This window comes from Centroberyx gerrardi, chromosome 12, assembly GCF_048128805.1.
Source record: "Centroberyx gerrardi isolate f3 chromosome 12, fCenGer3.hap1.cur.20231027, whole genome shotgun sequence".
NCBI lineage: Eukaryota > Metazoa > Chordata > Actinopteri > Beryciformes > Berycidae > Centroberyx > Centroberyx gerrardi.
Genome location: NC_136008.1, coordinates 29,948,869 through 29,970,451, shown reverse-complemented (window position 1 = coordinate 29,970,451; position 21,583 = coordinate 29,948,869). Strand labels below are relative to the sequence as shown.

General features: G+C 39.1%; 2 protein-coding genes and 2 long non-coding RNA genes across 4 annotated transcripts; all 4 read left to right on the top strand.

The window, feature by feature from the left end:
• Window positions 1-1,500: 1,500 nt before the first annotated feature.
• On the top strand, window positions 1,501-2,205 carry LOC144541955 (uncharacterized). Its single transcript, XR_013506942.1, has 2 exons — window positions 1,501-1,708; window positions 2,057-2,205. It is a non-coding gene; the product is annotated as an uncharacterized LOC144541955 (long non-coding RNA).
• Window positions 2,206-3,921: 1,716 nt separating this feature from the next.
• On the top strand, window positions 3,922-4,660 carry LOC144541936 (uncharacterized). The gene is made up of 3 exons (XR_013506924.1): window positions 3,922-3,971; window positions 4,295-4,358; window positions 4,587-4,660. It is a non-coding gene; the product is annotated as an uncharacterized LOC144541936 (long non-coding RNA).
• A 2,750-nt stretch (window positions 4,661-7,410) lies between these two features.
• Window positions 7,411-12,422, top strand: LOC139914329 (tRNA selenocysteine 1-associated protein 1-like). The gene is made up of 7 exons (XM_071902615.1): window positions 7,411-7,434; window positions 8,929-9,026; window positions 10,197-10,296; window positions 10,433-10,485; window positions 11,737-11,893; window positions 12,005-12,038; window positions 12,304-12,422. The coding sequence occupies exons 1-7, from the start codon at window positions 7,411-7,413 to the stop codon at window positions 12,420-12,422; spliced, it is 585 nt and encodes a 194-aa protein (XP_071758716.1).
• A 3,379-nt stretch (window positions 12,423-15,801) lies between these two features.
• Window positions 15,802-21,138, top strand: LOC139914333 (syntaxin-12-like). The gene is made up of 9 exons (XM_071902622.1): window positions 15,802-15,935; window positions 16,508-16,577; window positions 16,732-16,831; window positions 18,455-18,592; window positions 18,741-18,784; window positions 20,005-20,113; window positions 20,214-20,286; window positions 20,425-20,507; window positions 21,029-21,138. Exons 1-9 carry the CDS (start codon window positions 15,836-15,838, stop codon window positions 21,119-21,121), a joined length of 810 nt encoding a protein of 269 aa, XP_071758723.1. The 5' UTR covers window positions 15,802-15,835; the 3' UTR covers window positions 21,122-21,138.
• Window positions 21,139-21,583: the final 445 nt, after the last annotated feature.

The window sequence follows — 21,583 nt, the reverse complement described above, 5'->3', positions numbered from 1 at the left end:
GACGATGTCCTGGAGGAAGGTGACGGCCTTTTGGTACTCCTCCATCTTGAGCCTGCTCAGGGCTGTAATTGGATGGCGAGATGACATGAGATCAAACCAATGATCAACTTGCTCCAGGAACCACGCTGTAGTCATGTAGGACGGAGGGCGGTTTTCTTGCTGCACCATGTATTTCAGCCCAGCACTTGTTGCCTTACTGAATACATGTAGAGCAGGACCAACCTTCATCTTATCAAAGTGACTTGGCTCGATGGCTGCAGCTGATAGATGGGGAGCTATTTTTAATGCCATCCCTTCTTGAAAGGTCAATAAGTCCTTAATAGGGACCACTGAAACCTCGTTGGAGAGGAGGTTCTCTTTGTTCACAATATCCTCAGGAATTTTGAACACCTGTCCACGGACAAGGGCACTTTTTAGATTTTTTACCAGATGTGGGACATCAGGCATGAAATAGAGCTGCCTGTCTGGTGTTGCCGGATGTGGCGCTGATGTTTTATTGTGGTCGACCCCAAAGGATTTCCACATGGCCCGGTTAGGGCTACCCATGTCGGTGGTGACATCAAGCACATGTAGCCCTATGGATGCTGCCCTCTGTATTATTTCAATAATTATTGGCCTGTACTCTGCTCCATTGGTAGAATTGCCACTATAATGATATGCCACTACTTGCTTCCACCGTGTTGTGTTTCCAGCCAACATAAACACACAAGCATGTGTTGCTACTCCTGTGTGACCTGGTAAAGTCACATCACCATACAGTTTGCCGGAAAGCATGTGCAACTCCACACTTGGTGTGATTGCCATTTCATCCAAGGTCAACACACACTCCCTTTCAAGGTCTGTCAATCCATCTGCCTTCAGTTTTAGAAAATCAAAGACCTCTGTCAACACACCAGGCTCAAATTTAACACATTGCATCCTTCTTTGCACGGTTCTTATTCCTGGCAGGGGAACCTGCAATTCCTGCAGGGTCTTGTAACCTGTTGGACCGGCAGCAAAGCGAATTTTTAACGCCTTCTTAATTGTGTCATTGCTCCATTTCATCCCGTTTGTGGTTAGTCTGCCTAATGCCTTAATTTGGTCTTTTGAAAAAGTTTTCTTTAATTTTTTGTCCCTAATTTTCATTGTCTTCTTGAGAGCTGCATTTTCCTTCCTTATTTTTCTTAGTGCCGCCTTTGCTTTTTTGGTGATTTTTTCTTGTCTCTTTAATTTTTTCAATAGATCCGATTGACTGGCTGCTGGCTGACTGGGTGGTGTCAGCTCTCCCTGTCTCTCCTCACTAGCCATGTCCTCTCTTTCTTCACTCTCACTTTCCCTTCTCTCAGTCTCCTCATCCCTTCTTTCCTCAATCTTTGAAACTGATGTAAGTAGAAGACATGGCACTGTTAATTTTTAAATATTCAAAATAATATTATATCACTTCAAAATATGAAATATTACTAATTATTAAGAGTTCATACTTATTATACCTGTGTCACCTTTAACACTATAGCTGTGATCAGCAGTTATAGGCTCTATATTTACAGGTCCAGGGGTGCATCGTGGTGCAGGGGCCCTCCTCTTTTTGACCACAGGGCGATGCACAAAGATGGTGGGAACAGCATCTGCTCTCAGCCTAGTCTTGCCCTTTTTGGTCTTGACAAACTGGTCTGCCTCAAAATGTGCCTGCAGAGTGACTTGAGTTTACTTCCCACACACAACAACTCAGGTTTGTCTACCCACATACACATCCCATAGTGGTTGAATGCACAGTATTAGGGAACACTTTATACTTACTGGACATGTATACACTCATTACATATATAAAAGACAACCAAGAACATGAGACAACTTTATACAAATTAATATCACATCAGTAACTGATGCCACTTGTCATACTTTGTTAAACATCAGCAGCAAAAGCTGTTGATGATCACAACTAATGAAGTTACATAACTTAAGTTGAGGAACAAAGACCACACCTCATCTCCCAAGGCAATTTCCCATCCAAGCCTATATAGGTGTGTCTAACCCTTTCTCCTCTGTCTTTTTCTCCCTCTCTCACTCTCTCTTTCAGCACAAGAACCACAGGGGGATTCAATGGAGCCTGAAGACTCCCTGCAATGAGACAGCACCCTCACCCTGCACCCTGAGTCTCAACTCCCTGGGTTTTACAAGCCTTTCCCTGTTCCTTATTTTTAATAAACCAAACATTAAGCTTCCCAATGGTATGGTCTTTGTTTGTGAAAAAGTGCAAATGAAGTGTTTGAATATTATTACCTCGCATATTTTTTTGTTGTTGTGATCTTTAGTGATGGTAAGATTGCTCCTGCTGACTTGAGCCAACCATTTTTTTCTCCTCTCCGTGTCAGTGGGGAAACCGTACATTCGTACTCCTTTCTCCAAGCGATTGGAGCATCTCCATGCAGCACAGCAAACCATGGTGGAGACTATATGCAAGGACAAAGGGCACAGACAACCTGCTTGACATGCTATTCATGTTTCTGAGTTTATTAGAGATTTATTTAATGAATTCATTGCGGTAAATAAATGCATAGTAAAAAGACAAAAGATACATAAAATATATATATTTATATGTGTATAAATATATATGTGTTTTAATGTGTCCTGTCCTGTCTGGATGGGATGTGTTTTAATGTACCCTTTTTAATAAGCAGATTTCTGCTTAAGTCATTAAGATTACTTAGGCCCTCAGTTACCATGGGATTACTGAAACCACCATGAATTAAAGAAATGGTAGAAAATTAATCTAATCTGAATTTTGAAACATTCCTTCCCTTCCCCTCCCTTTAAATATATCAATAAACATTAGGATGCGATTGCTCTTGACTACCATACAAGTTTTACTTTTTAAAAAAACATTGATGTAACTACATACACATGTCGGTGTGCTATATAAATATTGTATATAAATATTGTAAATCAATGCATTTATTGACTACTAATTACCAAAAATCGCAGTTCTGTCTCTCTGTAGTTACGTTTTCAAATTGCCCGCCAAGTACTTCCTGGAACTATCTGAAGCTACGTGAATCACGTGACGATCAAGCATTTTGGACAACTCTCTCTCTATATGGCTCTGCCTCTACATATACAAACTAATATTTGCATCCCATTATTACGGTGGCCCTGAGGGTCAAAACACAACAACATTTCACAAAACACAACAATATTTCAGAAAACACGACATTTCACAAAACACATTTCACAAAACAAATGAACATTTCACAAAACACATTTCACAAATTAATATTTCGCAAAACACATTTCACAAAACAAATTATCATTTCACAAAACACAACATTTCACAAAACAAATTAACATTTCACAAAACACAACATTTCACAAAACACGACATTTCACAAAACACAACATTTCACAAAACAAATGAACATTTCACAAAACAAATGAACATTTCACAAAACACATTTCACAAAACACAACATTTCACAAAACACAACATTTCACAAAACACGACATTTCACAAAACACATTTCACAAAACACAACATTTCACAAAACACAACGGCAAAAGAGAAAACAATTCAACATTTCACAGAAAACAGAAAAGGTAGGTCCTTTCTTTGTCGTTACTGATTGGATGTATTTGTTGTCACTCAAAGTAACAGGAAGTGGGACCAGAGCAATGGCTCTGAGAGATGCGTTCCGCTGGTTCAAATCATGGATGTATTAAACTATGGATGAGGCATTCAAAGATGGCGGCCCATTCATTCCAATGAAAGTTGCTCACCCAGCGCATACGCCGAAAAAGTTTTTACGAATCCTACTTCCGTGTCCACAGCACCTGCGCAGTAGTGTTTTTCTTGGCCCCGCCTATCTCACATGAACGAGTCTAGTGGCGTTCTCGTAGCGACCATGACGACAGCGTGTTCATGTGCAGCTGTCTAGGTTCTAGGTTCTGATTGACTGTTGCTGCTGCAGACTCGGCTCTTCGGGGAAACCATCGTCCAGGTATGACTCTATCATTTATTCAATCACAGAACATTTGCTTTATTTGTATAAATCTTATATCCGATGTGAAGTGATTCAGTCTGGATAAAGTTGAGCTAAGCTAACGTTGGTAATAACGGTTAGCATAACGAGACAGCTAAGAATCTAGAGGCTAGAGTCAGCTGACATATCCATGGGTTAACATCAAACAAGTTAACTTAGTTAACGTAAAGATAGAAATGTTCGCTAACGTTAGATCATAGACTAAACTTTACATTTGTGATTTATGCTCCACTCGTGTTGCTCCACTTGTTGTGTTGAACGTTGTCTTGTGTTTCTCACAGGGAGTCAAGTTCATGCCACACATCGCTAGCCAGGTCCATGTCAAGGGTTTACTTGCTTAACCAGGTGAGGAGATTCATTTTGAACTTAATTTAGAGCATTTTCGACGAGAGATGGTTCACATCGGTCACAGATAGTAATGACTTGGTAGCGACTTTTTCACCTCTACTGGAGCCAGTGCTTCGCAAATTAAGTACTTTTCACCCTGTGCTGTAATCATCATCATGATGTATGCCAACTGTTTTCTGTAAGACACTGAGCCGCAGATACTAACTGCAGTTTCTTCTGTTACAGAAACTCCTGCTCTTCAAGAACCACTGACACTTCTCTGGAAAATGCTCCCAAAGAAATTAACTTATTTATGATGTGTTCTGGCCTTTTCTCTAGTTTCTAATGCTTGATACTCCTGAGAATGTTTCACCCATATAAAATGGAACATGTAGAATGGAACGTATTTTGAAATAAATGTTTACTTTACATATAACAGTTTGTCTTGGATCATCTCTTAAATAAGTCTTATTTGTCATCACTCTGTAGTCCATTGCCCTCAAATTACTTTTCTCCATCTTACCTTGGTTATTACATTTTACCAGCATTATGTTTTTCTAGTCACAAATATCAATATTATGTTACTAACAGTGTTTTTATTTATACAAGTCTTACAGAATATACACTGATACATTTTTTGAATGTCTCTTCCTTGTGAGTAATTTCTGACAATATTGACTAAAGCCACACATCTAGACCACATAGTCCAAGTTAACCAACATGCTGTTGCCTCAGTGTAGAGATAGTATTACTTGTAGCCATTATTATTCTGCTGCATGTATTGATTTAATCCATGGGACTGAACTACACTGGATCAAAGGTAAGTCACCTCACAACATTTAGTCATGAGAAATATTAGTACTCTGATCAAACACAGTCCTATATAAACAGTGTATGAAGATAGGTTTGCATTCTGCAACTTAGATGCAAGGTTTGCTAGTGAACAAAAAAAATCTTAAATTATTATCATTGGGAATATTCTAGGTTCCTTTGGTGTCACACCAAGGTTTACTTGAGTTTGCAAGTGTTACACTATCTAGACTCTTGTCATAGCAAAATTTCTATAAGCTTGATCTCCCTATGCAGTGCCCAGAAACACACCTGGTTGGAAGAAGACTCAATTCCATTTACATAATAGACATTATCAGTAACTCAAGCAGGTTAACTCAAATTGGACATCTAAATATAAATTTACAGACAGTAAAAGAAATTAGAACAACCATCAAAGCCCAAATACATTAATAACTTTAATAGGATAAAGAAAAGTACAAAGGCATAGTCTGTAAACTGAGAATTTCGAGATGTAAATAAATATATAATAGTAAGTAGGTGCATAGAACTGCTTATGCTACATGTAGCTGGTTAACTACAGCAATGTTATAACGTTAGCTAGCTTGCAAGCGACCTATTTAATCAAGAGAGAAACAAAAACAAAATAGAAACCATCCGTTATTGTTCTGAAGTCTTGCCTGTTAAACCTAAGTGTCGGCGGACGTGTAGGTTGAGTTTAATGTGATCTAGTTTGATCACATACAGCTAAAAGCCTCCGCTAACAATCAGCTAGCTGTATAGCTTGTCAACAGTGGAAGTAGAAGCGGTGAATGCGCATGGAGCGTTCCCGTGGCCTAGAGGCGCGTTCATGGAGCTCCAGAAAATACAGCTTGATACGGCTCTTGGTGGCTTCCAAAGAAAAATGGACCCAATGATTTAAAACTTGATAATTTAAAGAGTCGTTTTTGACTTTGAGTGATACCCAGAAAAATTTTCCCAGAGTTTTACAGCTGTTTCTTTCCCCATGTATGTCTATGGGAAAAAGTCTTTTTGGGCCCCATGGCGTCACATGACTTGCAATACCGAGCTTGGCCACTACGCCAAAATCGGCGCACAGCCCAGAGCTCTTCCTGGGGGCTTGATGGGAACGCATCTCTCAGAGCCATTGCTCTGGTCCCACTTCCTGTTACTTTGAGTGACAACAAATACATCCAATCAGTAACGACAAAGAAAGGACCTACCTTTTCCGTTTTCTGTGAAATGTTGAATTGTTTTCTCTTTTGCTGTTGTGTTTTGTGAAATGTTGTGTTTTGTGAAATGTTAATTTGTTTTGTGAAATGTTAATTTGTTTTGTGAAATGTTAATTTGTTTTGTGAAATGTTGTTGTGGTTTGTGAAATGTTAATTTGTTTTGTGAAATGTTCATTTGTTTTTTGAAATGTTGTGTTTTGTGAAATGTTCATTTGTTTTGTGAAATGTTTATTTGTTTTTTGAAATGTTGTTGTGTTTTGTGAAATGTTCATTTGTTTTGTGAAATGTTGTGTTTTGTGAAATGTTGTTGTGTTTTGTGAAATGTCGTGTTTTCTTAAATGTTGTTGTGTTTTGTGAAATGTTGTTGTGTTTTGTTAATTGTCGTTGTGTTTTGTTAAATGTCGTTGTGTTTTGTGAAATGTTGTTGTGTTTTGACCCTCAGGGCCACCGTACATTATGGTATTATTATCAAAATATATCTAAGTAACAGTGTCATTACTTAGTTGTGACCTAATTTATTATCCCCAATTCCCAATTCCATGTACTATATTAATTTGCTTTCCACAGGTAGGCTAAATCCGGTATGTATATTGCTGTTTTTCTCCTCCCAAGTATATCAGGTTAAGCATATCTCTCATTTTATTTTCACAGGTATACTATTGGATAGATCAGATTTTCTAGTCACTCTCATATAGTTCTAACATTTATTTTGAAAACAAGGATGTTTGACCGGATGTATGACCCTTTCAGCGGCGGAACAATATTTTAATGATTCCTCCTTAATGTCTTCTTTATTTCCACTTTGGCATTTTGTATTACTAAACACGTTACAAGAAATACTCAGATTCCTGACTTGTATTCTTTTTTTTCAGTTTCGTACTTTGCATTACTCAAAAACATTGCTACATATTACTCAATATGGGTTTTATTTTGAAAGTTTTGACCACAAGCCGTATTTTTTTTTATTCCGGATAGCTTGACACTCGTGGACTAGCTTCGTGGCAAAGTTTATATTTGACAGTTTTGCAGTCAGCATATTTACCCCCAAAATGAGTTGCTTATGGATGGGCAATGTATGTATTTTGTGTCATATTATCTAAAGCTCATGAGTCGTAGTACATGCTGCAAGAAAATCCAGAGATAGTAATGCTAAGTTCTCAACTAGCTAGCTATGTAATTTGCTAGCCTAGTTAGCTACCGTTATAGGGTCGGCCCACTGTTTGTTTTCGGTTTTACATCATAATGGTTTCATTATAGTGCAGTTATGCAAATATATATACCCATATTCATACTGTCACTTTGCGCACAAAATGGCTTTCATTTTCTGGCCGAGCCACAAAGTAAAAAAAATCCCACGTACCCTGCTCTGCTGTATGGAAAGAAAGTGACGCCTAACTTCATTCATAAATCTGGTGCTTCCGTGCTTATCCTCAAAACATACTACATAGCCTACCTCGTAGAACATGATTTAAAACTTTTTACAAATTGTTTGAATCATCAGAAATTCGGCATATAGAGTGTCCACCAAGCAGCAGTTAATTTTAATAATATCTACAACTTTTAGAATTCGTTCACACTGCATGCTCGCTGCCGCCCACCATTGTTTGATAGAAGAACATTGTGGGAATAGCAGGCGAACCACGTAGAAAAGTTTAAATTTTATTTAAACAAGTGCTGCTTAGTGTATTGGATTTATGCCGAATTGAAGAGAGGATCCTAAGGATTAGTAAAAGGTGTTCAGTCATAGTTTTTGGGATATGTATTTTTGCCGATAAGCATGGCAACATTAAACTGACACATTTTTGAATGGGGTTTGTTGACACGTTTTCGCCATACCTTCTCGCCAAGTGACAAAGTCAAAAGTCTTATTTAGGAAAATACATAAAATATCAATCTTATAGTGAGGTCAAGGATTAGGATTAATCAATTTTTATGTGGAAACGCGATATGGGGTTCATGATTCGATACAACCACGACACAATGTAGCCTAATAAATAAAAGTTCCATGACAACAAAGTATGACTGTGCAGAAAAGTTTATTTCTGAGCCACAAATCTTTCTAGCGATGGCATTGGCTTGCTACAATGTAAACAACAATTTAAAAATGTCATTACAAAGTGCAAATGATATAATTTGGATGGAGAGCTTTTGAAATTGTGATGGTCAAGCGTCTCATTTGTGATTACTACAGCAGAATAAAATTGAGCTGATATCACAATTCATTTTCTGTCCCACAATACATATTGCCACATTTTTGTATTGCAATATATAGAATTTTTATTATCATCCCATCCCTACCCTAGTGAATACTATTTTAGAGTGGATTGATTTCTTGTTGTTGTAAATGATATAAGGGTAATTGCTGTTATTTTCAACTTGAGCCTCATTTTCCTAGTTTTTGCCGTGATGCTGCTCAATATTTTGTCAATTGCATTACTTAACTGTAGAGGCAAGTACCTCTCAGTTTGCAGGGAGCACTTCTCTCCAATACAATCCTTTAAACTGAGGGTTTTGCTTGCCTCTGCATTTGTATTTGCTGCTGACAGCTGTTGTTTTTGCCCATGCAGTTAGATCCATACATGGATGAGAAGTTCATATCTCGAGCCTTTGCCACCATGGGAGAGCTAGTAGTAGGGGTGAGAATCATCCGGAACAAAATGAACTGGTAAGGCAGCAGGCGGTTTCTAGCCTGAGTTGCACAGGGTGTGCCTCACATCAAGGGTAGTTGATACAGCCACAATATAGGAAGGGAAAGTTTGCATCTGTTCTGGTCGTGTTCAATAAAGAGAAAATCATCTATCACTTCCCCATTGTCAAATATGAATCTGCGAAATCACATGTTAAGTAGTCAAATTGATGTTCATCACTTTGAACTGCATGGTAATATAAAGTATGGTATGATAAAATTTTCAAATGAAAAACCCCTAATTTGATTCACATCTTATTTTGTGAGATTTGAATTACTTGCTTTTTTTCATTAATTCAGACAACAAAATGTGTATCACGATAACTCAATATCATTTTATCACTATGATTCCATTGAAAGACGATAAACGATAATATTGAATTATTGGTTGTCCTATTGCCCACGTAACATGATTATTAGGGTTGGCAGCTTTAGGGAAAGTAAGGAAAGAAAATGCTATCAATGTCCAGGGTGTGGTGGGGGTGGGCTTATTACCTATGATCTAACACAGTACAATTAATATTTGTGATTATGAGAAACTCTCTCCCAAAGCCAGAAAACTGACTTGAACCTGCAGTGTCATTAACCTCTAAAATCTGGAACTGCTCCATAGGCAATATTGTAATAACACTTAAATCTGCATTGTCATCAAGTAATGATCTAAAATCTGGAGCTGCTCCATGGAGAATGAACTGGGAAAGATGCCAATTCACTCACACTGGAGCCATCCAATCCATTCGCGGTTTGTTTTCTAGTTTGTGGGAGGGAGCTGTTCATCTACCCAAATATTGATTGTACTGTGCTCAGCCATATGCAATTCAAAAATAATAACCGACCTGTCCTACACAATAGGAATAATATGAATACTTACATTCAGTGTTGTTCACATTGCATGCAAACTATAAGGCTAATTTTACCTGGATAATATGTCTGCACTATTCTGTCCCCGGAGCTAATCATGATCTGAATAGACCACCAGAGCAATCAAGTTCATATTTCACAAGTTTATAGAAGAGTTTACAAGGCAATTTTACACAGTATTTCCCATTTACATCTTATTTAGGCCTACAGATAAACCAGCATCTAACCAACACTTCAGAGTGTAAGGTGTGCAGTGCATTTGAAGGTGTTTTTTTAACCTTATTGCAGGGGTGCAGCCGGATATTGTTTTGTGGAGTTGTCAGATGAAGCCACAGCAGAGAGATGTCTAAAGAAAGCCAATGGAAAACCCTTACCTGGAGCCTCTCCGGTACAGTACACCGTCACACACCTCGCATCACTGAGCTCAGCCACCTGATGGCTTGTCTCAATATTCCATCTATCCACTTCATCGAACATGTGTTGGAAGTTTAAATTATGAATACAACGCTCTCTTCTGTTAACAGCCGAGAAGGTTCAAGCTTAATCGCGCCACTTACGGAAGACAGGGAGAGAACAGGTATATAGCATGATAGTATATCTGTGCTCTGCACAGATACAGACTGTTGAGAATACAAGTCACTTTTCCTTGTGAAGACTTTTAACGCATGAAGCACAATTCTTAACATTAAAGCTGTGCTAGGCAAGATTTTTTTATCAGCCTAAATCACAAAGTGGAGCTGCAACAGAGAAAAGCGTCCCATCCAAACTAATTAAAGGTCCCATATGGTGTCAAACAGGATTCCCCTTGCCTCTTTGATTATAAAGGAGTTGGATGTGCTATCTAAACATGGTGAAAGTATCAAAACGCACGGTCGGCAACTAAATCCACACAATCCATATTAGAAAAGCGAGCCTCTAAACGAGCCGTTTGGACTTCCGTAACTTTGTGGCGTCACAAAGGTTCGCTCATTATCATTTTTGTAATAAATAATAGACTAACAAAGTGTTTTTTTCAAAGCGGTTGAGCGGTTGTCATTGTTTATTACCGGAGAGTTTTCCCTACCCGTAGCTGTCTGTAACTGCCGGGTCTGTGTTAGCCAATCAGAACAGAGTGGTTGTTAATATTAATGAGCCTTAAAAGCACAGCGACAGAAACAGCCTGTTCTTGTTAAGGCTCAGAGAGATGCTGGAAAATGAACGTGTAAAAATGGATTGAGAGTGTTTTTGGTACATGACACCACACAAACAGCTTTGAATGGACCTCAAGAGAAAATAAAACACTGGAAAGTGTAGAATATGGGACCTTTAAGACCCCGTAAATACGCCCTATTTGCCCAAATTAAAATTCTGGTGTTGGGTATGTACACTTCTCCTCACAAGAAGTGACAAATCAAAACTTAAGAGTGAAATTCAAACTGTCTCCTGAACAGCAGCAGTGAGCAGCGCTCCATCCGAGAGAAAGCTGGACTCACCAACATTAGATCCTCCTCTCTTGCCCCTTTAGTGTCCTTTGGTATAAAGCACCACAGACCGTCTGGGTTGTAAACATGAGCGTGTTGTGTGCAGTTTACTGACATCACCTTACAGGATTTCTGGGTATTGAAGTTAATATTTTTCAAACCATTACCTTCCGTTGTGATTTGGAGCCACCAACGTGCAAAGTTGCCTAGTGCAGCTTTAAGTTGTGGAAGGGACCCGTAAAGTTTACTTTAGTTGTGAGAAGTTAGATACAGATAGATTAGATAGATAACATAATTTAGTTCTTCTATTGCCTCGTGTCACAGAATCATCATTGTCCTCTTGCTAAACGTGCACTCTTTCTCTCCAGACGTGATAATTCAGACAACAGGTACAATCAGCAGTACTCCCACAGCGATAACCAGCACTATCAACAATACTCCAGTTACTACTCAAGTTGGGGCTATGACCAAAACACAGAGAACTACAGCAGCTACAGCTACCACCAGTATGATTATGGTAATCAGGTAAGCGGTGGCATTAGTCTGGCCATGTCAATATCTACCTACCTTGGTTCACAGCCATGGTGTTAATGGTTACAGTGCTTGGTTTATGAAAGGCTGTTCTACTTGTTTCAGTCCTATGAAGAAGCTGAAGATGATGGACTAGAAGGTGAGTCCGCTATTCTGCGATCACCTTTTTTTTTTACAGCTCCAAAAAAAGCATAAAATGTCCTTCAAATTTCTCCAAACAGCTTTGTCCAAGTGTTTTGTAGCCAAACGATTGCACTGCAGGTCCAAAAGTCCCAACATTTATCTCATTACCTCCTGTATTTTCCTTACTGGCAATGCTCTGGTCACACGCTCCGAGACTCAGATTCATCTTTAGTTTCATTTTATCTTCTTTCTGTCTGTATTCACCTCTCTCCCCCCGGCAGAACCCTCGGTGGAGCTGGACGTGGTCGAGGCCAACAGGCAGTTCATAGAGGAGAGCGAGGAGCTGTACGACGCTCTCATAGACTGCCACTGGTCTGTTCTGGAGCCACCGACGCACTAGAGCACCAGGCACCCAATCAGGTGGTCACCAGTGTCAGATTCTCAACCTCTGTGTGTGGACCGGTCAGGCCAGTTCAGTGTGGAGACTCATGGGTAAAAAAAAAAAAAAAGGCAAGTGTTGAGGCTGAGCGAAGCTGGTCCAGGAGAGGAAGCCACTAGGACCGAGCCATAGGAACTCAACAGTGACCAAAGGAAGCGACGCCACACTTTCATTTCATTCACATTAACCATTAGCTGATTTGCTGTGATATTCTTGTAATTAACTGTTTTGACACAGTGTCACTGACATGCTGAGAGCTGTTTCCCTCTGTGAAAGTATTGATTTAGGGTGAAATGCATTTTGCTATTCTGTCAGATGATCGTTGATGTCAGAATTGGGAAGGGAAGACATCTAGTGCATGTTTTCATCCTTTCTCCTCCTGCTATAGTGAAAGCCATGGAAAAGGACTCTTGTTAAAGGTTCATTAAGTACTTTATATACAGTATATATGTATGTATATATAATATATGTGTATATATTATGCATTTTTATATATAGGTTTTTACTGTCCTATAGCACAAAATGACCATAATATATCTGCAGGGGGTTGATAGCATTGTTGATCAATAAACCAATGACTCAACGATGGATGGTGCAAATGACAAAGTGTTATTATTCTAGTATTTTGCATGGTAATATTCTACCTCTTTACTAGACCTTTCTGTGGGATCTCTGCTCTAATTAGCTTACTCTCTTCAAAATGTGACTTTTTCATTTGTGGAATTACAGGCCACTGTAAACTGCCAGAGACCTGTCCATGTTGTTGTAATTCCTTGGCCGCCTATAGAGGGCAATAAAAGTCATAGATTACTTGATGTCCCTTTAAATCTTATGTGTAAATGTCAGGGTTGATGTGCAAGTCTGGAATGTATGGAAAATCATTTTCATTATTTTCAGGTCTTAGGAAAAGCTGATTAAAAGTATGGGAAAAAAATTCCAAACTTACAGAATATACTTAAGCGAGACAAAACAAATTTCTCCAGCCACTTTGACCCTGAGCTCATAAGTGTTTTTACTGTTTGAGTAAAACAGTAAAGTCCTGAAATATTATACTATAATATAAAATCCTGAAATATTGAATCACAGGATGAATTTTCATGTGTATTCATTTTAATTTGGTCACACCCTGACAAGTGTTTGATTTTGCAGGATGTTTATTTTGCACCAATACCTCATATTAGTGCCTGGTCTGCTTTCTTTGTATTCAACCGCATTGTCTTGGTATCACACAGGCTGATCAGTTTGTCACTCCTCTCTCTGTTCTGCATCTTTGTGTTTCAAACAACAATCTAAAGTTGTGCACAATGTGTTTGAATTAAAGATATTTTTATGTATCTAAAGGATTTTTTATGAATGTGTTATTTGACAGTCAGTTCATCAGATCTTATACAGTTTCCAGGGTGGGATGCAATTAGAGAGTGAAGCCAAACCCAAACTGTCTCATCCTTTGCTCCAGTCAGATATAATTTGTTCCTGGATCACTGTGTGCGCTCATTAAACATGCTTCTGCACTAGTATGACAAAGAGTAGGCCTTGCACTGTCAATGATGTGTAATTGCAATGTGGTTCGGCCTTGTTTCTACTCCTCTCTCAGTATATAGGCTTTGTAATTACAGGTCAGGTAGCCTACACTGTCTTGTCTGCTTAAATAATGAGATGGCTGATGGCCTGCTGTCATGAGAGGGCAGCACCCCGCTGCATTGGACTCATTATTGGAAGCAGTGTGAAAGTCATGGAACAGGCACTGGTTTCTTTAGGCCAATTATTAATGTACATTGAATGATGCACGCCTGTATTTTTAAGCTCATTCAGTGTTGACATTTCAAATCTGCCTCTAAGTTTCTAAAAAAATGTAGAAGATTCTTCAATTGTATTAACAACTTGAGGACACCTGCTCGAACGTGGCCTTCGTATCTAAATCTTGATGTAGATATTAATTAAAAACATGTCAAATTCATGTCAAAAATAGCTTTATGGGAGCGGCGATGGAGCGCTCCGGCACGTGCTGCGTTCAAGTTCTATGGGAAAAACCGTCGAAAAGGCCTGACGGTCCGTAGCAAAATGTTATGATCCATTTGAAGCCGTCAAAGCGCCATGATGGAAGTTTTCTGTAGACTCTGGTTGTGCCTCGTCAGCTTTTTTTCTCCACTCACATTGAGTGATAGCCTACATTTGAGTTCATATTTTCTTAACGAATATGTCATTCTCAGCTGAAAGCTGCGGGGAACTGTATTTTCTATTACCAACGTTCGGTTTCCGATATTTTCCATGGAACATGAATGCACCATCAGGCCCACGTCGGATTTACTGTTGTCAACGTGTGACGTCACGCACGGGCTGGGTCTGCAAATCTAATTCCGACATAGAAATATTTATTTGGAGCAACAAACGCTTCCATCGTCAACCTCACTGCAAAGTAAGAGATTTACTGTGGAAAATATCTAACACAGCAACGAACAGAGAATTGTTTAGCGCGCGGTAGAAAGACCTAGAAGAAATAGGTCTAGGCTGAAAGTGTCAGTGATGCAAATATGGACACACTGCAACCTATTAATAACGCAGAATAATGGTTAGAAAATTGTGGGGTAGAATATTGTTCTGCTATTGATTTGATTCTCTTTATTCTGGAACAGCTGTTTTTTTTAATCATATAACCCATGGCAAGCCTAGTAGTGTCTGTTTATGTGGCTTGTTTACAGCCTTTCCCATATAATCTGTTAGAACGTTAATCCACGTGATTACTTGGGTTTGGCTCACTCACGCTGGCCTTTATTGTTTTTTTCTGTATTTATCCTTTGCTAGTCGGGTGATTCAGTGTGGGAAATGCTGCGTTCAGGAGCCCTACCTTATAGTAACTAGACTATAGAAACCTATATAGGTTGGTTGTATGGACAAGTAGCATTTAGAGCCTTTGTAAATCTTTAAAATCTGTGAAAGTTTGTGGATTTGGTGAAGATGGAATAATCCCTAATGGATGGCACTCATAAACTGTAACTGTCACTTTATTTCAGTGAAAATTAAATCTTTAGAATTGGTTTTTACAGGTTGTAGACCGCCCCATCCCAGCATGAGGTGCATATGTATTGATGTAATCTAACAGCAGTATGAGTCTTAAAATAAATTTGTTGACTTGGAGGGATCTTTCAGAACTAAATAGCCTATTGACTGATGTCTAGCAAGTTGCTTTGAAGTCCTCCAGTCTGATCCTCCATCATATAAGACCTTGAAATTCCCTCAAAAGTGTAAGTCATATTGAATTATTTGTATCTTGGCCTGTCGCTTTATCTTATGGGCTATAATGTGATTTAATGTACTCTCCTTATTTTAACTGTGTTAAAAGGCACAGACTGTGGTCCTGAACGGCTGCAGCCAGGATGTCGTACATGAGAGCGGACAGCTACCGGTCCCAACCACGGGACTTCAGCAACCTCACCCAGACATGCAGCACCAACATCCAGAAAATCACCCAGAACAGTGAGTGTTCACAGTGTAGCGCACACACACACGAACACACAGCAAGCAGTTTGCCTGTTTAAGACATGAATCTATTACTATTCTGCCCTATTACTATGGCATTGATTCACTAAACTCTAAACTACGGCAAAGTCCCTGTATGTATTTATCAAACAATAGTAGAATGAACACTCAGACGGACTACTGGTAATGATAAACTAAAGTAAAAGAAATAGTCACACACCTGATGAGGGTGAATATTAATTATTAATATTAATATTAATTTCTCTCCCACATGTGAAGTTATTCGGCACCAGCCACCTAAATTTCTGGGGACAAGTAGAGCACTGACTAATGACTTAGCAGATATTATTTTTTGGTCAATGTGATAAATGATTATACATAGCAGGTCACCAAACTATCATCTTAGGGGGAACATTGATCCTGATGTCCCCATGATGTGATTTTTTTTTAGATATGGTTTCCACATATATTTCTTGCAATTTTTGGTTAATCTTTGCTCTCCATTGTAATGATAAAAACTACAAAATCACTTCCCCAATGACTGAATATCTCGCTGCTTTTCTCTCCAGCTGGCCAGATCAAAAATATGCTGTACCAAATGGGGACAAGACAGGAAACTCCAGAGCTACAAGAGAGACTGTAAGCACTGGCCTCTAATTTATGTGTACCTCACTTAATATCACCATTATTATGTATTTGGTCATTATTTGACCAAATACATCAGCAGCACGCCTTGTGTCCCAGCCAGCCATTTTTCTTATTGGTCTTATGAGTATTTATCATTATCCTACAGCCAACAGCTACAGCACTACACAAACCAGCTGGCTAAAGAAACCAACAGACACCTGAAAGAGCTGGGTTCACTTCCCTTACCGCCGTCTCCATCAGAACAGGTCAGTCTATCTACGCTTTCATCAGTTCAGCCTGTATCTTTCTTTATTTTCAGCTATATAACTTGTACATGTCAAGTCATGACATGTAGTACAGTGTTCATATAGGTTTTGGGAGATTGTCCCATTGCTCAACTTAGCTGTTAAGTAATGAGAACAAAGGCACGAAAAATCATCCATGTGTCCCCGATAGATCGTTGGGTCCAGTACTCCAAGCTAACATTTTAGCATACACCATGTTGAGTGATAACAGGCTCCATACTAAAAACAAAGGGATGTAGCAGAAGGGAAACTGCTCACAGATTGGCCAGAGGTGGCACTCAAGGCACAGTGTGTCCATAATTAATTGGTATCAATGGAGGATTTGTACAAAATCTGAAATAATGACTATTTGAAGTCATTTTGTGGGAGTGTTCCTATACTTTTCTAAAGAGCATCCATATATTCATATATTATTCATATGAAAATAGCATTTGATTTACTAAATCATGAATATTAAAGAGTAACTAAACACCAACCCAAATCTGTATAAAGCCTGACATCTAATGGTAAAAAGCATGCTACTGAAATTGCCATCTGCTATTGGCTGATCTTTGGTGCCAAGTGATGTCACCACCTATGGTGTAGATTGGTAAAATTTACAGGAAATATTTAAGAAGCAAACACTAGCAGGGATTACTTTCCTTGTTTCTACAGGAAGTGAAGTGGGCGACAGGAGACTGTGTACAGCTATAGATCACTGCATAGCGGATGAATACGTGGTTGCTCAGCTGAAATAGTTCAAAAAATACACACTGGTGAATCTACAGGCAATATAACAAAAAACACTGACGACTTTTTATTAGCCTACTAAAAGGTCAGTCTTCTTGCTTTGGATGAAGCTAGTGACCTACTATCACTTAACATAGTGTATGCTAAAGCGTTAGCACGAAGCACCAAGTCAGCAATCCACCAGGGACACATGGATGATTTTTGTTCTCATCTCTTTAACAGCTAAGTTGACCAACGGGACAGTGAGCAAAAAAAGTCGGTGTATTCCTTTAAGAGTATAAAAAAAGTTCACTTCACCCTTATGCCTTGTTCTATTTTGAAATAGTTTCAGATTTTCTGCAGTGCCAAAAATAGCAGCAACCTCTTTAGATGCTCTGTATCTGGTTATCAAAACGCTGTCAATGAGCCTAACATGATGTAAAAACAGCAAGGTTGGGAAAAAAGCATACAGTTAATTTAGTCCAGTGATTCTCAAAGTGAGGTCCGGGGACTCCCAGTAGTCACTGAGGGGTTTCCAAGGGTCCCATGAATAGTTAAATTCACTGTAATGCCATTCACTAGAAATTAACCCAGTTAGAGAATGTATACGAATGACTCATCATAGGTTTCTCTCACCATTATCTCCCCACATACAGTGTAGACAGTTGTACAATTCAGTACTAAATCAACAGCTAATATCTTCCATATAAATCTCTGGGACTAAATCTGACCAAATGGGGGTAATGAGTGTCTATTTGGGAGTCTGTGACACAAAAAGGTTTGAAAACCACTGAATTAGTCCACGACATTAGATATAAAAGTTGTTGGTATGCTGCTGCTACACTGTTACAGAGAAACCGTTATTCTCTCTTTCAGAGACAGCAAAAGATCCAGAAGGAGCGTTTGATGAATGACTTCTCTGCAGCCCTCAACAACTTCCAGGTGGTGCAGCGACGGGCGGCTGAGAAAGAGAAGGAGTCGGTGGCCAGAGCTCGGGCTGGGTCCCGTATGATGGTGAATAATAGGCTTTTTCATTGGACCAATAATATTATTTTTAAAACACACAATAATGGATTGACTGACTTCTCATTCTCTCATTGCATTGATGATGGAAAAGTGATTTGTGCCAACGTTGATTCATCTTTTTTGTCAATATCTACAGGGAGACGGTGGCAATGTGGATGAGCAACTGGTTACATTTGAAAAGTAGGTCGTCATCAGCATACAGGAAGATAACTCTTTTAGTTTAAGGGCCTTATTAGTAATTTTGCCCCCAAATCTTGTGTTGCACATTGATAAAATGATTTCACAAATACTGCCCTTTAGGATCTTCCTCTATCCACCAGCCTGTTATTGGTGTGAAAGGCCACAGCATGGCCAAAACAGAGTCAGAGTATGTTTTTAATGTATTCTTATATTCAACTAGCCATGCATTCAAGTGTTTAATTTAAGTTTTTTTCTTTTTACTTCTTTACTTTAAGTCTCTTGAAGCTCCTTTTTCTTCATTAAAAGGAACAACCCCAAACCAAAGAGCACCTTCAACAAATTCCTCCACACACAGAAACCCAAAAGAAGCACTCTATCCTCCATTCTGCACATTGTATTGTTCGTATAAAGTTATTCTTAAAGGAAAAATCCAACCTAGAACACTTAAACAACTATTGGTCATGTACCATTTCTGGGTCCATTTTGTTGCTTGGTGGTGTAATTTTCTTATTCTTGTGGATAATTGACCTAATGTAGACAATGTGACATCATGTCCAGATATTACCAACGCTGCTACAATGGAGTTTGATAGCAGAAAATATTTCAGCGATCTTAAACATCAGCAGTCAACGTCAGGTTTTGGTGTCAGTCCCTCAGAATCAAAAAGCGAGGGCTTCTTTCTAGAGCTGCCATTTTGCACCAATGTTCAACAATCATACAGGGAGAAATCCATCGTAGAAGAAGCAGAGAGACCAATTTCTCCACCGACAATAGCCTCAATAGTCCAGAATGCAATGCAACCACAAGACAGGTATTTTGAGGGGCACAGCTGCAATCATAAAAGCGTATAACCCACAGCTGAATGATCATACTGTGAAGCTATTTATATGCCCATCTGCCCACCTTTGATTGAAAGCAACAAGTTCACACGCCTTCTCTGGGGGTTGACAAAAGGCATTCTGGGAAACTTAGGAAATCACTAATTGAAGAAGATGGAGACGAGGCAGGTTGAGGGGAAAGTCGGTGCACCAAAAAAGTAAATTACAACACCTCATCACAAAATAATGCATTGGAATGCATTGAACAGCATTGATGTTATCTAACAGTAAGAGGATCTGAGGGTGGAGTTTTCCTTTAATGTCATGCTTCACTCTGCGCCTAATTTTGTAATGGTGGTTTGAGTTGGCCAAGCATGATGGTGGAGCTGTTTCACTGTGCAGAGAAGACGATGACTGGGGTCAGAGCCAGACTCAGACGGAGGAGCCTGCCATCACCGAGGAGGACCTGGAGATCATCAAGGAGAGAGAGACGAACATCAGACAGCTAGAGGTATCAACCACAACCACGTTATACTCTACAGAGACAGGAAAGGCCAGCATGTTATCACAGCAAGTTCACCAGTTAATCCCTTTCTTTCCATCCTGTCCAGGCTGACATTATGGATGTGAACCAAATCTTCAAGGACCTGGCTGTGATGATCCATGACCAGGGAGAGATGATTGGTAAGTAGCAAGGAACACAAATTTCTAATTGTCAGACTGAATCCTCTTTTCTATACCTGCTCTCTCTTATCCATGTGATGTGGATGTGAAAGTGTATACATGTCCATCTCTTAGTTCTTCCCATTCTCTGATTGACAGACAGCATCGAGGCCAACGTGGAGAACGCCGAGGTCCATGTAGATAGAGGCACGGCCCAGCTTCAAAAAGCATCCTATTACCAGGTAACCAAGCATTGACCTAGCAACTTGGGGTGGAGAAAATAATGGAAACACCATATGTCTGGTAGATCTTTCCTGGGAAAAATCCTCTGGCACACAGAAAGTGATGCGTTTATGTTTCTGGTTTGTTTGGAATAATCCGAAGAAGAACTAGGTAGTTAGCATGAGCAGTGATAGCCACCATGGCTGAACAGACAAAGAAAATATACATTTATTTATTTTCTTATTGAATATATTTAAGATTTTTTAGACATTTTCATATTGCCCATATTTTTTTATTTCCCCCACAGGGATCAATAAAGTTTCAGTCATAAGGCAGGGTTACATTAGTTTTGTTCACTATTAGATGTGTTACTTTGCCTTAAAGGATAAGTACTTGGACCCACAGAGAATATTGGCTCCAGAGTCATGTCAGTTGAAACAGCGAGCTCCGTTGCCTCTTACTGCTAACAATGAGTCCAAATGGGGTTTGTCAAAATATCTCTAAACTTATTCTTTAATATTTTTTGTCCAATGCTGTGCAGAGGAAGTCCCGTAAGAGGATGTGCATCCTGGCCATGGTGATGTCGCTGGTGCTCATCATCCTGGTCATCATCATCTGGCAGGCCATCAAATGAGAGAAGCATGGAGGAAGGCTTTAAGGGGCCGGTTACTGACTTCAAATGGCTTCCAATGAGTATTAGTGTGTCTGTCTCTGTGTGGCTGTGAGTGAGTGTGTATGTGTTAGAAATAAATGAGTGGGAACAGCAGTAGGGTTCAACCGATATGGGTTTTTGAAAGTTGATACCGATGTTAGGATTGAAGTGGGCCAATAGCCGATATTTTGCACTGATATTCAATGTGTATTAAGTTAAGTCATGGCAAGAAAGTCCAAAAAACTTACAAATATATATATTCAGTGTTTCCCCAAAATGTTATTCTTATCAGGGTGGGAAAAGCATCTGAAACAGCATTTGGAGCATGGGACACTAGAATTCTCTATTGAAACCCAAGATAATTATACTACTACTATTACTACTACTACTACTACTACTAATAATAATAATAATAATAATAATAATAATGACAATAACAATAAT